We start from the raw sequence: 14,764 nt of genomic DNA, 5'->3' as shown, positions 1-14,764 counted from the left end.
CCTCCTCCTCCTCCTCCTCCTCCTCCTCCTCCTCCTCCTCCTCCTCCTCCTCCTCCTCCTCCTCCTCCTCTCTTCTAGTTAGTCACTCACGATGATGCAAAAGGCTGAGGTGCCGAGCGCTGCGTTCGCTTCCGATCGCTTACAGGAAGACTTTCTTGACGTTGAAGGTGATGGCGATGAGGATGAAGGAGGAGGAGGAGAAGGAGAAGGAGAAGAAGGTTCATCGCTACTGGACATTCCAAGACTTGGTCAACCTCCTGCTGGAAGAAAACCTCTGTGAGAATCCCACCACCACCACCACCACCACCACCACCACGACAACAACAACAACAACCGCTACCTCCTCCTCCATGATCGTCTTTACCAAGAATCAGGTGAGCGGGAAGATGCAAGCTTAAGTCTCTGACGCAATCTCTCACTTGTTCTCTCCTCAGCTTCAGTCCATCTTTCTGTCTGTTCTCAAACGCGAAGAAAGTGCAGCTGCCTCCTACTCCAGCACAGCGAGCATGAAGACCAGCAGCTTGATCCGATGTCAGCCCTCCTGCTCCTCCTGCTTCTCCTCCTTGTTCTCCTTCTCCTTCGTCTCCTTTTCGCCTCTTTTTCCTCTTGCTCCTCATCCCCCCTTCTTGCGGCTGCGGCTGCGGCTCCTCCTCACGCGCTGGCCGCAGGTCTGGTCAGACTGGTTCGCCTGCTCCTGCTCTTTCACTTCTCCTCCTCGCAGAACTCTCACGGGCGGGCGGACGAGCGTGTTCTGATCAGGATGGTCGAGACGAGTAAGACATGGAGGGAGGATGAGGAGGAGGGCGAGGCGAGGGGCAGCAAGGAGGAGGAGGGAAGGAAGAGGAGATTTATACACAAGGCAGGTTGTCAGTCCCAACAAGCGAGCAGGACGGAGAAGGCGAAGAGAGTCATTGATATCATCGGAGATTTCAGCGTCCTGCAAGTTTTGATGAATCCCGAGCATCGACTGGTGTGAAGAGGAGAGGAGAGAAGATGTAGTGTGATAACTTGTTGATATGATCTGTTCGATGACTTGTTCAAGTTACATGTTGTTTTGTTTTACTTGTCTTGTCACAGTTTAGCCAAACGTGACAGCATTCACTCTTACTCTCACTCTCACATTCCCCCTTGTAGATGAAGCTCTCTGACCCCTTCAAGCTCTCGCTCAAGCTTTCCCGTCTCGCTGTCTTGCCCCATCATCTCTCGATGTTCTTCTGTGCTTCCCTTCTTCCCTGCACAATCTCCAAGATCTCCCTGCATTCACGTTCGTCATTCCTCCTCCTCCTCCTCCTCCTCCTCCTCCTCCTCCTCCTCCTCCTCCTCTCACCCTGCTATCTCCAAACTCGCTCGCGGGTAACTCGCTGCTCGCGCGTTTCTCGACATTCGCTCGAGCAGCGAGGAGTCAGCTAGCCAAGCCTACAAGAGCTCCGTCAAGCAGGTGAGGACGAGGAGGGAAGGAGTGAGAAGGGACGAGGAGGGAAGGAGTGAGAAGGGACGAGGAGGGAAGGAGTGAGAAGGGACGAGGAGGGAAGGAGTGAGAAGGGACGAGGAGGGAAGGAGTGAGAAGGGACGAGGAGGGAAGGAGTGAGAAGGGACGAGGAGGGAAGGAGTGAGAAGGGACGAGGAGGGAAGGAGTGAGAAGGGACGAGGAGGGAAGGAGTGAGAAGGGACGAGGAGGGAAGGAGTGAGAAGGGACGAGGGCGAGGGGAGGAAAGGGGGGCGGGAGAAGCTGGGGAGGAGAAAAACGACAAGATACCTTGAGCCTCTCCGCAAGGTTTGAGACGTCAGGATGATATTCCCCGATGTTCCTGCAGAATGCGAGGATGCAAGCAGAGTCAGAACATGAGGAGGAGGAGGAGGAGGAGGAGGAGGAGGACGGGGGTGGAGGAGAGAGGAGCGAGGAAAGATGGTCAAAGTGCTATAGGATGGAGGCAGGAAGACAAGGAGGAAAGAAAGGCACCTTGATTCGATGTAATCTACATTTCCCTCCTCCTGCAATCATTTCAGTCTCTCCTTTCCCTCCTTCCCCTCCTTTCCCTCCTTCCCCTCCTTCCCCTCCCCCCCCCCCTCCCCCCCTCTTCTCCTCCCTCCTCCAATTCCTCTTCCTCTTCGGTTCTACCTGTCCAGGTAGGAAGCCGGAGATCATGATGGGCAAGCCGCAGATGCATGCTTCCGCGATGGTTCCCGGACCAGCCTGACAGAGTGAGTGAGGAGAAGAGGAGAACACAGCGAAGAGCATGGTAGCTCAGGAGTATGAGGGAGGAAGCGGAAGGAAGCGAGAGGAAGGAGGGAGCAGGAAGAAGGAGAAGGAGTAGGAGAAGGAGAAGGAGTGAGGAGGAGGAGGAGGGGAGGAATCTGACCTTGGTTACAACTACATCGGAGGAGAACATCCATTCGAACATGTTCGTAACGTATCCCAGCACAAACACGCGAATCTCTCTTGGCCACTTCTCCTCCTGCAGCTCCTCGAAGACTCTAGTGTTCTCTGCGAACTGACAGTCAGATCCTCCTCCTCCTCCTCCCTCCTCCCTCCTCCCCCTTCTTTCCTCCTCTCCCTCTCTTCTCACTTCCGCAGACGATGATCAGCTGCCGCCTCATTGACCCGCGCATGCTTCCTCCTACTGCTCGCGCCAACGTCCCCAGGTCGCCGACCCCGTCCCCTCCCCCCAGCACCAGCACAGTCTGCAAGTCCTCCAGCGCGAGACCCGCCCGCACCTCCTCCCTCCTCCTCCCGAGGATGTCGAGGAACCCTTTCCGCACGGGCAGCCCGCACACAGCTAGCCTGGAGGACGCGATGCCGCACTTCCCTCCGACCTCCCTCGCGCCCTCGGTGGGGACGAAGCAGCGATCGACTGCCGGGTGGAACCAGAAAGGATGGATGTCCACGAGGTCAGTGACCACCGTCACAAACGCGATGTCTCTCCCGTTCCTCCAGCTCCTGATCCTCCGTACCACCCTCGCCACCCCGTCCTGCACCAGGGGATGGACGGAGATGATGAGGTCGGGGTCCTCCTCCTCCACGCAGCGATGAAAGTGGTCGATCCATGCGAGGGAGAGCGCCTCCTGACATCCCAGTATCGTTCCTGCCGTCATCTTCGTTGTCTTGTACACGGCTTCCCACATGCGAGGCTTGTTGGAGAGGTAAGAGTACATCTTGGGGAGGCGGTTGAAGGGAAAGTTGGTGTGACGTACAAACATGTCAACGATGGAGATCTGGAGAGGATGGTCAGCCTGCGCCTCCAGGGCTTCAGCGATGCTCCATGCCGAAGCCTTGTGTCCTCCTCCTGTCTCCGACATGAGGATCAGAACTCTCGTCGCCTCCCCGTAGCTCCTTCCCCTCCACCGTCGCTCCCAGAACCGCTGAGCCAACCTGTGAGAGAGAGCCCATGCAAGGCTGTAGAAGCTTCCGCCTCCCGATGCTCCTTCCTCCTCCTCCTCGCACCCCCTCCCATCCATGATTGCACCCACTTTGTCCTTCCCTTCTTTCCCATCCCTCACTGCCAGTTTGACCGCCATGGCTCGCTTACCTCGCGCTCATGCCATGTGGTCGACTTGTTTCATCCTCTCCTCCTCCTCCTCCTCCATCCCCATGGAGCATCTTTCTACACTTGGTTTCCCGAATTAGTCTTTCCCCGATACGAGGCGGGCTCGGCAGCCAGGGGGCGATGGGGCGGATGTGGAGATGGCGGGAGAAGGCGAGCGAAGAGGCGGCAATGAGAGCCGAGGAGAGCGCGCGCAAGGAGCATGAGCAGACTGCATGAGCGACACCAGGCTCCTCCCCTCACAACTTCTGCTTCTCTGCTTCACATACCTCGCTTGCCATGCCCGCACGCCCCCTTCTCCCTCCTTCTCCGTTCCCTGCCCCTGTGCGAGGCTCAGGGGAGGCGTCGATGCTCGCAGACAGCTGCTTGTGGGCGTAAGTTTCCTCCTACCAGTCCAAGGGAAGTGACTGCTGGTGCAGAGACCGTCAGCGTCGAGAGAAAGCGAGAGGGCGAGGAGGGTGCTTGACGGCATGAGGTCGTTGACTCTCAGTGAGATGCTGGGGCGATTGGACGCATGCCTGCTGGCAAGGAACGGGTCTGAGACCTCCATCCTCGACCTTGTGGACGCTCAGGTCCCGCATGAGCTCATGCAGCAGCTGATCCTGGGAGAGGAGAGTCCCGACGTGCGTCTGCTCCATGGGATCGTTACGGACAACCGCACGAGAGTGGAGGAGGCTCTCAGCCAGGGAGCTGATCCTGATAGACGACTGGTGGAGAGGTGAGTAGGGGGAGCGCAAGAGAGCTGGCATGACGATGTGCTCTTGACAGCAACGACGACACTTTACTTCACTTGGCGGTGAAGCAGTTTTCGACGGTGCTGGCCCTGCAGGAGGAGTCTGTCGTGACCTGCCGGGCAGGAGTGCGTCGCCTGCCTGCTGGATCATGGTGCTCGGATCGACGCGCAGAACGCGCTGGGGAGGACAGCGCTGCATGAAGCAGTCATGATGTGACGAGGAGGCGGAGGATTCCGGGGGTGCTGACGTGAAGCCTCAAGGCCCTTTAGCACGACAGTCCTCGAACTCCTCCTGGAGAGAGGATGCGACATGGAGGTGAAGGACAGAGAAGGAGCGACGGCGCTATGGACAGCAGTGAGCTACCGGATGGTACCTGCATCCTCCTCTCCTCTCCTCTCCTCTCCTCTCCTCTCTTTCCCCGCCCCCTTCTCCTTCTGTCCTCTCTCCTCTCCTGTCCTCTCTCCTCTCCTGTCCTCTCTCCTCTCCCCTCCTTCCTGCCCCCTCGTCCTCTGCGGCTGAGCACGCGGCAGGTGAAGTCTGTCAGGACCCTTGTTGCAGCTGGAGCCTCGACTAGGGTGACAAGCAGCAACGGCACGTCGCTCTTGGATCACGCGGTTTTACAGCTCATCCTACCCTTCCTGTCTGATGGCTCCTCAGATGTCACAAGCAGCTATGCCAGCAGACATCGTCGACAACATCAGAGGGAGGGGGGAGGAGTTATCTTCATCACTTTAATCGTGAGGAACATGCGGCTCCTCCTCACTCAGACGTTCTTTGACATGCTCTCCTCCTTGCGGATCTGCGCGTACATGGCGTCGATCTTGCTCTGGTACTTCTTGAGCAGGTTGGGGCGGCGGAGCTTGAGGGTGGGGGTGATGAGATCTCCTTCGATGGTGAAGCCTTGCCCCAGCTGGTTGATCTCCGTCTCGAAGTCGATCTGCTTCGGCAGCTCGAAGCCGCGAAGTTTGGCGGAGCGACCGGTGGCGATGATGTCATCAAAGATCATCTTCTTCACCGCCGGGTCCTTGACAAGATCCGCCACCGACATGTTGGGCTTGTTCGACTGCGCCCACTTGAGCAGAACCTCCTGGTCCGGCACGATGATGCCGATGACGTAGTTCTCGTAGGAGTTGCCGTAGATCCAGCACTGACCCACCCACTTGCACGCGCTCACCGCGTTCTCCACGGCCTCAGGCGCCACGTACTCGCCTTGTGCGAGCTTGAAGATGTTCTTCTTGCGATCGATGATGGACAGAGAGCCATCCTCATTCCACATGCCGATATCTCCGGTATGAAGCCAACCCTTGTCGTCCAGAGTCTCCTTCGTCTCTTTGTCGTTCTTGTAGTAGCCAGGGAACACGTTGTAGCCCCGCAAGCACACCTCTCCTCTCTCGATGACTTTGCCGGCCAGAGAGGGATCGAAGGCTCCCTTGAAGGAGACCTGCGCTTCAAACTCTTCCTTGGTCTTGGGATAGACGTCCGAGGTCTTGTAGTCCTCCGTGTCCTGGAGCTTTACCTCAACCGCTGGCGTTGGTCCTCCGACATTTCCTCCCTTGATGCTTCCAAGAGGCTGCACGCAAGCAGCTGCGCAGTTCTCAGTCATTCCGTATCCCTGCAAGACAGGGCAGCCGAAGACTTGCTTGAGGAAGTGATGCAGTTCCGCGCTGAGAGGAGCAGCACCAGAAGCAAGGAGACGAATCCTTCCTCCCACCACCTGCTTGAGCTTGTTGAAGAGAATCATGTCGTAGATGAACTTGGACTTGTTGGACTTGAGACCCCAAGAGAACAGAGTCTTGGCAATGAACCCTTTGCTCTCCACGCCCATCATCACCTTGTCATAAATACGAGCGTAGATCCTTGGCACTCCAGCCATGATGGTAGGCCTGAGGTCAGGGAGATCTTCGCTTACAAGCTTCTTCACATCTCCTTGATAGAAGCCGATTGAGCATCCAACGAAGACAACGCAGTTCTGAAGGCAAGCCTCGAGGGAGTGAGCCAGGGGAAGGTAAGAGATGTAAACATCGTCCTCGAGGAGCAGATCCTCGCGGAAGTTTTGGCGGAGGATGCCGGCAGAGGATGACAAGACATTCTTATGCGTCAGAACCACTCCCTTGGGGTCTCCGGTGGTTCCGCTCGTGTACATGACGTACGCCCAGTCCTCGGGCTTGGGCATCATGTCGGACTGCAGAAGGAGCGTCACACGGGACGAGGTTGTTCCTCCAGCACTCACGTGGCCCTCGCTGGATTCCTTGATGACGTTGCTGAATGAGAGCAAGCGCAGTCCTGTTGCATTTATCAGGCGACGTCACATGTCAGGAAGGAAGTGAAGCCACCAGCAGCAGCGGCGCTGTCGATCTCCTCCTGAGTTGCATCTTCGAAGAGAACCTTTGCACGTAGCCAGTCAGTGTCAAGGGCTCTAGCGGGCCTGCCTCACGATGTTCTTCAGGGAGGAATCCTTCCAGTCACACTTGAGGATGGTCGCAAGCTTCGAGCGCTCCGCAGCAATCTGCACCCGGTGAGTTCTACACATCAGCAGCTCTCTTTTGGGACCGTCGTCAATTCAGCATGGTTGACGATGTAGCTCACAGCATTCGGCATGAGCGTGTCGTACAGAGGTACCGCCTGATACAAGCAAGCCTCACCAACACAGTCCTACCATCTCTAGTCGCCACGACTCACAACAATGCGGAAGCTCCAAGCAGCGTACAGAGTCTTGGTCCACTCAGAGCGATTGATCCTGTTAGAGGCTTCAGATCCTCTTTGCTCGACGGCTTCACCTCACGCGTAAACTCCGATGCGCGGCTGCTGCTCGCCTTCCTTGCCGGTGCCATCGAGGCTGCAGAGGTTCACCAGGCCCCGTCCCAGCCTGCCGGCGTTGCATTAGCGCGAGAGCTCGCGCAGGCTCACGAACCTGGTGATGTCCGAGTAGCACTTCTCATAGGTCTCGAACACATACTTGCCGCGCTTGCCGTCCGCCTCTCGCGTTCGCTCGCCCAAGAAAGGGCGGCTGGCATACCTTGGGAAACGTGTCAACAAGTCGAGTAGGCCTTCAAGACTGCTCACTTCTCCCTAGCACGCTTCACACAGGCAGGGATGGTGTTGATGTGAGGCTCGTCTGCGAAGGGGAGGCCAACCAGCTCCTTCTCGTATCCGGGGGCACGATGGATCTTACTCTCATTAGAGGCTTCTTTCTCACCCCACTGCAACAGCAATATCACAAACTGCGTTCGAAATACCGTGGTTCGGTGTCACCTCGACAGAGAAGGTGGTAGGGGGCGGAACATTCTTCAATGACATCTATAAAATCGTCAAAAATTTGAACAGAAGACGGAAAGACTGGTTTAGAATTCTCAGCCAATCGTTCTTCGCCAACATTGCTAGACTACACTTCCCATAACTTGTCTTGCACCTTGGTACAAACAACATGGCGTCATGGCACTTTCCCCAGCCTGAGCTAAAGCCAATCTGAAACCTCAAACTTTTCGGAGCCGGAGAATAGATCCTTGCACTTTTCCTCTTTCGTGATCCATTCTTGGGTTTCACTCTTCTTCCTCCCCTTCCCTCCCCCCTCCCCATTGCCTTCCCTGGCTTTTCTCCCTCTTCCTCTCTCTTCTCTTGGTAGATCGTCTCCCCTCATCGTGACTCGTCTACTCTTCTTCTCTCCTTCCTCCTCTCTCTTCCACTCCTTTTTCTCGAACTATCCGCGCCCCATTGTTCGTCACCATCGTTACCCCCTACCCCCTTATTTGACCAGCTATAGGTAGGTGGGGGTTCCTTCATGTTGCAAACCACCCTCCCGTACTAATTTACGGCCCCGCTCTTCCCTTTATAACCCCTACCCCCATAGTTCTCTACACCCACCCCCTACTTTCCTGATTTTACTCCTGTTTACTATGGTGATTGACCCACCCACCCCATATGACTACAACCCCACCCCCATATCTCGTAAATGCTACGCGGCTCATAACCCTACAAAAACCTTTGTACTAGTCACCTTGTCAAGCCGTAAACTTGCGACTCTCACTAATCTGACCCGGACTCTACTGAGTGACTCCCGAAGGCCCGCCCGGCCTCCGCCTGAGTCACCATGACTGGGCCGACCCGTATGGTAGGCTCAGTGCGTGAGTCAGACCGTCGGCGGCTTGAAACTTTATCATCGTGACTGGCAAACCGTTCAAGACATTTCCTATCCGGCTATGAAGAGTTTGACACAAGCCCAAACTGAGGCCTTGGAGAGACAAGTTCAAGCCTAAGCTCAAGACCCCCCGCCTACTCCATTCGCCTCATGCTTGGACTCACTCTTCCCTTCATCCTTGGGTTCTGTTTCCCTCGCCTCGGGAGAATCATCGCGATCCTTTCTATCCCGCTTATCTTTGGACTTCTTGTCCTTCTTGTCCTTCTTGTCCTTTCTATCTCTGCTGCTGTAAGAAAGTCAAAACTGGTAGGAGACGATGTAGGGCATCTGCAGCACCTGTCACGCCTTCTGTCTCTGCTCGAACTCCTCTTGCGCCGATCTCTGCTGCGACTTCTTCGATCCCTGCTTCTGCTGCGATGGTCTCTGCTTCGGTCTCTCCTGCCCCTTTCCCTGGACCTGGACCTACCATACGACAGTCATCCTGTTCCTACACAACAAGCACGACAGCGTCGATACCTGCTCCTCCTCCTATCCCTGTCGTCGTAAGACCGTCTTTTAATGGGACTTGGACTCCTTCTCCTCCTTCCAGGGCTGTCCCCTCGTCCTACACGTGAACAGCTCAAACGCAGGGCAAAGGAAACGCAGGGCCGTACGAGGTGAGGCAGATCTTCGGCGCAGTACCGGACTTTTCGATCGTCGTCCTCCCCCCTGACCGGCAGAAGCTTCTGTGAGCATGACGCTGCTCAGCGGATGCAGGATCGGCATGAAGAGGGCGCACCTTCGCTTTTCTGTGTCTTAGCACTGATCTTTGCGGCGATTCTTTCTTGCGCAGCCTTGAGCTGCTCCAGTGCGGAATCGTCGACTCCAGCAGCCTGTCCAGCAGAAGGCAGGACAGATCTTGGCTGTTGCGATCCGAGACATCCCGTCATGCACTCGGTTTGAGAGAAGCAGGCGACCAACCTGCACTATGGGATTCTTAGCTGGGCCGCATTTGATCGGAAGCCCTCCGAGGATCGTCCCCGACAGCGTCATGGCGATGTCTGCCTGCTCCTTGGATAGAAATCTAACAGAACAAGATGATTCAATCTGCAGCAGCAGCTTGAAGCATGCTCTCACTGCACAAAGGCGAAGCGGGTTCTGTCAAACCGAAAAGCTGTCGCTGGATCATCTCCAGCCATCCTCACATGCAGGACCTGAACGTGTTCAACGGGTCATGCTGAGGTCTGACGGCATGAGGTCACGAGCATCGTCGTACCTGACCACACACTGCTGAGAAGAACTGGTTCAACTGCTCTGCTGTGATGGAGGGATTGAGATTGCCAACGTATATCGTACAGCTCGCGCCCTCCGCTAAGAGGGCAGCAGTGTGATTCGGTCCGTAGGGACCGATCATCTTAGCAGCCAGATCAGGGTTGGACAGCAATTGAATCTGACGATCAAGCGTGAATTCACTCTGCCATGCTGGCACACAAGAACACAAGATCATTCATGATCTACCTGAACCGGGTTCATGATCGCACCGCCGACCTGTAAGAGAATGCTGGGGTCGACCTGCTGGTCCTGAGACGTCGCCGCGGTCTGTTTGCGAGAGAGAGCATCACTTCGAATAAGATTTGAGACAACAAGCCATAAAAATACATCGATGTCCATCAAACTCCTGATTTACAGCATCCATCCACGAAACCCCCAGAAACATGCTTCTTTTCCATTGGATGCAATCCTAACGACACCAACCATTTCTATCCTCAAAGAAACTCCCTGGGAGCATACAAGGAGAGATTCTAGAGATCTCTCAGGTTCTTCTGACTTTCATCACATCGTGACATCTCACCTGTTGCCCTTCGCCTCCTCCGGCATTGCCGCCGCCTTCAACCCCTCCAGATTCCATCGCCGAGGGTCCGCGCTCTATCACTCACCCCACCCTTACCCCCACGACAGCTTTTTGTACCCCCTTTTCACTACCCTACCCCCTATTCAAAAATATCCCACCCCTAGGATGTCCATCTAATACACCCCTATCAATACAGCGATGGATCCTTTCAACGTCCACCACCCGTTCTCATCCAACCCTACTACCCACCCTACCCCTCTTCTCATTACAGTCCACGTTGGTGAGTCACCCGCTAGACCGGGCAGGCGGCGCCAGAGCCGGTCTCAGGCCGGGCCCGGCCCGGCCCGGCGCCGGGTCCCACTCAGTCAGTGACTCTCCTGGCAGTACACTCAGCACTGAACTGGCTGCAAGTCATGGTGGCAAGACTCGGCCGGGTGACCGGGCCGTAGAGGCGGATGACTCAGTGAATGGACAGCCGCTGAGTCGGCAGGATGATGGCAGGGTTGATTCTCATCATGATCGGATAGTGAGGTTGTACGACTGGAAAGAACGTGCTGGGAGTTTGAAATTTTTGAGTCACGAGCTGAGTCGTTTGAAGACTTGAACTCTCTGTTGAGCCATGTTTCTGTCACTCCAGGACAACTGCGGCTCTTCTGAAGAAGTTGATCCATGCACTCCTACGCTTCCGCACGTCTACCGGTAGAGCACGAGGCCTGCCATGAGGAAAATCGATACCCCGAGCTGATTCCTCCAGGCTGTGACTTGACGTTTCAGTCGCTCCTTTCCTAGCCCTTCAAGGCTTCTTTCACTCCTCCGCTCCAGTAAGCTTCTGCTATGATCTCGTAAGCTTCCAGGCTGCTATGATCTCGTAAGCTTCTGCTATGATCTCGTAAGCTTCTGCTATGATCTCGTAAGCTTCTGCTATGATCTCGTAAGCTTCTGCTATGATCTCGTAAGCTTCTGCTATGATCTCGAAAGCTTCTGCTATGATCTCGTAAGCTTCTGCTATGATCTCGTAAGCTTCTGCTATGATCTCGTAAGCTTGTGCTATGATCTCGTAAGCTTGTGCTATGATCTCGTAAGCTTCTGCTATGATCTCGTAAGCTTCTGCTATGATCTCGTAAGCTTCTGCTATGATCTCGAAAGCTTCTGCTATGATCTCGAAAGCTTGTGCTATGATCTCGTAAGCTTGTGCTATGATCTCGTAAGCTTCTGCTATGATCTCGTAAGCTTCTGCTATGATCTCGAAAGCTTCTGCTATGATCTCGAAAGCTTCTGCTATGATCTCGAAACTTTCTGTTCGTTTCCGTGCGCATCTCGTAAAAGTTTCGCATCTTCTTAGCTCAATGCTGCTTCCCCGCTTCACGAAAACCCTCAGAACCAGGAGGGAGGGGAGCAGGAGAAGCAGGATCAGGAGGACGTGGAGGATTAAGAGAAGGAGGTGGTGGTGGGTTGATAATGAGCAAGAGCAAGGGAGAAGAGCGAGTGAAGTGCGGGAATGAGGTGCTGGGGGCGGGGGCGGGGAGGAGGTCGGGGGGAGGTATGATGGGATTTAATTAGGACCGGCAGGAGCCGTATCCCCTAGAACGTGTGAAGGGGAGGGGGGGCGGGGGGGGGGCGGCTAGATGACATGGACGGAGGAAGAGAAGGGAGGGGAGGGAAGAGAGAAGAAGATGAGGTTCAGAGGAGCAGGAAGATGTGTTGTTTGTGCTCGATTCTCATGCTGCATAAAGCAGGTCCTACCATCATCCATCCGATGACATGTAGAACTGTAGCCCCGCGCCCCTCCCCTCCCTGCAACTGGCCCTCCATGTCGTATGGCACGTGAGGATCAGGTGAGCGATGAACCCTTGGAAGCAGACGGCCGCGTCCATGGCGAGAGTTTCCCCCATGTTACGATGCTCGTGTCCCGTGCTGCAGGCATGCTCGTCTAACAGGCATGACGGGCAGCGGCTCTTCGTGCGCATGCTGGCTGTGAAGGGCGGAAAGCCATGGACCCCGAAGAAGTTCTCCAACGAGAAAGCAAACATATTCCAGCTCGTGCCGAAACCCTCCCCCTTCCTCTCCTCAGAGCTTGCGAGACCCAACGCGTCCAAGGTGAAGCTCCTCCCTCTCATCCTCCTCGAGCTGACGGCAGCGCAGACACAGGCAGAGCCTTCCAGCCGGTTGGTGACCGTTGTAAGGACGGAGGAGGACGCGAGAGCAGCGTTGGAAGTGTGAGTTAGCGCTTGAGCTCCTTGCAACTCTGACGGGAGTACCAGGTTGATGCAGAAGCGGATGGAAAAGATCATCTTCGCCTGCGACACTGAGACCTATGGCGTTGACCCGACGGTCGAGAGCCCTGTGGAGAAAGGAAGCTGCGCCTGCTTCTCCCTGTACGGGGGCCGCTAGTTGATTTCAAGCACGTCGGGGAGACTCTGGAGCTGACGGACGAGGATGTGTCGGGTGAAGCAGAAGCTGTCTCTGAGATTGAGAACGAGGAGAATCAGAGCCAAGCGAAGTCGGAGACGCGGGAAGAGGAGGCGGGGAAAGAGCAGGGAGGGCCTGGCATGCAGGAAGCTGAAACGAATGCGCACAAGGTGGCTGAGGGATCAGAAGCGAACGCGGAGGTGAAGAGCACAACCGCACGGAGAGGAAAAGGGAAGAGCAACAGGCTGTGGGTGAACACGCTCGGAGAGGAGGGAGAGAAAGTGCTGGCGGTGTTCAAGGTCTGGTTCGAGGACGAGCGGTTCAAGAAGATCTTCCATAACTGGAGCTTCGACAGTCACATCCTCCGCAACCACGGCATCACTGTGCGAGGGTTCGCGGGCGACACCATCCACATGGCTCGACTGTGGGATGCGAGCAGGTTGTCGACAGGGAAGGGGTACAAGCTGTCGGTGCTGTCAAACGAGCTGCTGGGGTGGGGGAAGACGGAGATGAAGGAGGTGTTCTCTGTAAGGAAGCTCAAGAAGGATGGAACCCCAGGCAAGGTTCTGATCCTACGAGACTCCTGCTCCATCCAGACCGACGACGACCCCAAGATCTTCCGCAAGTGGGTCCACTACTCCACCTACGACTCGCTGTGCACGTGGTATCTGTACTACAAGCTCAGGAAGGAGCTGGAGGAGATGAGCTGGAGCCCGGACCTCGTGATATTCTCGCCAGATTCGATCCTCAAGGGACGGCTGGGCAAGGTTGACGTGAAGAAGCCGACCAAGTCAAAGCTGCTCTGCATGTTCCAGTTCTACGAGAGGTTCTGGAAACCCTTCGGAGAGATTCTGACGGACATTGAGAGGACGGGCATCTTCATCGACCGGGATTACCTCCGCCAGCAGGCTGCCGCTGCTGAGAGGGACAAGGAGGAGAAGCTGGCAGGATTCCGGAGGTGGGTGGGAAAGCTTTGTCCGGATGGGATCTACATGAACACGAGGAGCAACTTGCACAAGAAGCACCTCCTCTTCTCCTCCAAGCGCGTCGTCATCACCTCCCAGGAGCCTGTCACCAACAGCAAGACCAAGCATACTTACTCGGTCGGGGAGGAGGTCGAGCTCGCGTACACAGACGCTCAGGCGCTCATTGACAAGGGGCTGGCGAAGGCTGTGGAGGAGGCGGAGGAGGAGCACTACAAGACCTTCACCATCGACAACACTGAAGGCTTCCTCGAGGAGGGGAGAAGTGAACCCAGAGCCACCCGAGAGATCAGACTCAAGGGCCTCGGCCTCTCTCCTGTCTCCTACACCCCCGCTGGACAAGCGTCGACCTCAGGTCACAGCAGAATCGACTCCTAAGCCTCCGTTTGCCTCCTCCATCCTCCCGCCTCCTCCTTTTGCCTCCTCCATCCTCCCGCCTCCTCCTTTTGCCTCCTCCATCCTCCCGCCTCCTCCTTCTGCCTCCTCCATCCTCCCGCCTCCTCCTTGACCTCCTCCCAGCCTCTATTTCGTTCTGCATCATCACTCTTACCTGCTGATCTCTCCTCGCTTTTCCCCTCCCCTTGCTCCTCCTCTGACCGCTGTCCCTTCAGGGAGCGTCATCTCAACCCTAGCTGGGAAGCCCTTCGCCGATCCTCCGCGGTACGGGACAGCCTTCAAGGACCTTGGGGAGGGAGACTTCGGCAAGGAGGTCTGCGAGGCCCTTGGCTTCCTCCTCGAGTCGGAGAACGTGGAGAAGCTTCTGAGCACTTTCCTCATCCCCCTGCCGGAGATGACGGACCAGCACGGCAGGATACACACGGCCCTCAACCTCAACACCGAGACTGGCCGCCTCTCCTCCAAGAGGCCCAACCTGCAGAACCAGCCTGCCCTCGAGAAGGATGTTTACAAGGTCTCCTCGCTTCCTCCCTCCCTCCCTCCCTCCCTCACCACCACTATGTCGACTGCAATTACTCCAGCTCTGGGGGATGTGGTGCCGTTGGCTTTGTTCGTGTGTAGCTGTGCCTGCTCGCATGTACTTCCTCCCTCACACGGCAAACAAAAAGATAGTCCCTTTATTTTACTTTTCGATCTGTGGTGTTTGTTTTTTTTTTCCCATATCTTCTTCTCCT

The 14,764-nt window shown here is 56.0% G+C and overlaps 7 protein-coding genes across 7 annotated transcripts in view; 4 read left to right on the top strand and 3 right to left on the bottom strand.

The window, feature by feature from the left end:
• GUITHDRAFT_146226 (hypothetical protein) overlaps positions 1-398 on the top strand; it is a gene marked incomplete at both ends in the record, with an annotated part of 2,586 nt that extends 2,188 nt beyond the window's left edge. The window contains one exon of the mRNA XM_005822682.1: positions 146-398. Coding sequence (XP_005822739.1) covers positions 146-398 — 253 coding nt within the window. The remainder of the gene's footprint in view (positions 1-145) is intronic.
• A 798-nt stretch (positions 399-1,196) lies between these two features.
• GUITHDRAFT_118033 (hypothetical protein) lies at positions 1,197-3,516 on the bottom strand (the record flags this gene model as incomplete). Its single annotated transcript, XM_005822681.1, has 7 exons — positions 1,197-1,254; positions 1,328-1,416; positions 1,757-1,808; positions 1,961-1,992; positions 2,120-2,194; positions 2,361-2,485; positions 2,568-3,516. 7 exons carry the CDS (start codon positions 3,514-3,516, stop codon positions 1,197-1,199), a joined length of 1,380 nt encoding a protein of 459 aa, XP_005822738.1.
• A 520-nt stretch (positions 3,517-4,036) lies between these two features.
• Positions 4,037-5,011, top strand: GUITHDRAFT_118032 (hypothetical protein; the record flags this gene model as incomplete). The annotated part of the gene is made up of 6 exons (XM_005822680.1): positions 4,037-4,260; positions 4,311-4,356; positions 4,400-4,488; positions 4,537-4,630; positions 4,807-4,890; positions 4,934-5,011. 6 exons carry the CDS (start codon positions 4,037-4,039, stop codon positions 5,009-5,011), a joined length of 615 nt encoding a protein of 204 aa, XP_005822737.1.
• On the bottom strand, positions 4,996-7,575 carry GUITHDRAFT_160181 (hypothetical protein; the record flags this gene model as incomplete). The annotated part of the gene is made up of 10 exons (XM_005822679.1): positions 4,996-6,458; positions 6,507-6,559; positions 6,610-6,661; positions 6,711-6,782; positions 6,827-6,898; positions 6,956-7,013; positions 7,059-7,142; positions 7,188-7,292; positions 7,340-7,476; positions 7,529-7,575. Coding segments are annotated over 10 exons (2,099 nt in total), but the record flags the coding sequence as incomplete, so codon positions are not given.
• A 956-nt stretch (positions 7,576-8,531) lies between these two features.
• Positions 8,532-9,804, bottom strand: GUITHDRAFT_118030 (hypothetical protein; the record flags this gene model as incomplete). Its single annotated transcript, XM_005822678.1, has 7 exons — positions 8,532-8,691; positions 8,755-8,873; positions 9,093-9,136; positions 9,190-9,313; positions 9,372-9,474; positions 9,528-9,604; positions 9,667-9,804. The coding sequence occupies 7 exons, from the start codon at positions 9,802-9,804 to the stop codon at positions 8,532-8,534; spliced, it is 765 nt and encodes a 254-aa protein (XP_005822735.1).
• A 1,345-nt stretch (positions 9,805-11,149) lies between these two features.
• Positions 11,150-11,584, top strand: GUITHDRAFT_79495 (hypothetical protein; the record flags this gene model as incomplete). The annotated part of the gene is made up of 1 exon (XM_005822677.1): positions 11,150-11,584. A coding segment is annotated over one exon (435 nt), but the record flags the coding sequence as incomplete, so codon positions are not given.
• Positions 11,585-12,207: 623 nt separating this feature from the next.
• GUITHDRAFT_79451 (hypothetical protein) overlaps positions 12,208-14,764 on the top strand; it is a gene marked incomplete at both ends in the record, with an annotated part of 4,556 nt that continues 1,999 nt past the window's right edge. The window contains 6 exons of the mRNA XM_005822676.1: positions 12,208-12,458; positions 12,498-12,632; positions 12,860-13,373; positions 13,449-13,697; positions 13,809-13,989; positions 14,246-14,729. Coding sequence (XP_005822733.1) covers positions 12,208-12,458; positions 12,498-12,632; positions 12,860-13,373; positions 13,449-13,697; positions 13,809-13,989; positions 14,246-14,729 — 1,814 coding nt within the window. The remainder of the gene's footprint in view (positions 12,459-12,497; positions 12,633-12,859; positions 13,374-13,448; positions 13,698-13,808; positions 13,990-14,245; positions 14,730-14,764) is intronic.

Source organism: Guillardia theta (genome assembly GCF_000315625.1).
Source record: "Guillardia theta CCMP2712 unplaced genomic scaffold GUITHscaffold_120, whole genome shotgun sequence".
NCBI lineage: Eukaryota > Cryptophyceae > Pyrenomonadales > Geminigeraceae > Guillardia > Guillardia theta.
Note: the sequence above shows the minus strand (reverse complement) of the source record. Positions and strands in the feature narration are given on the sequence as shown.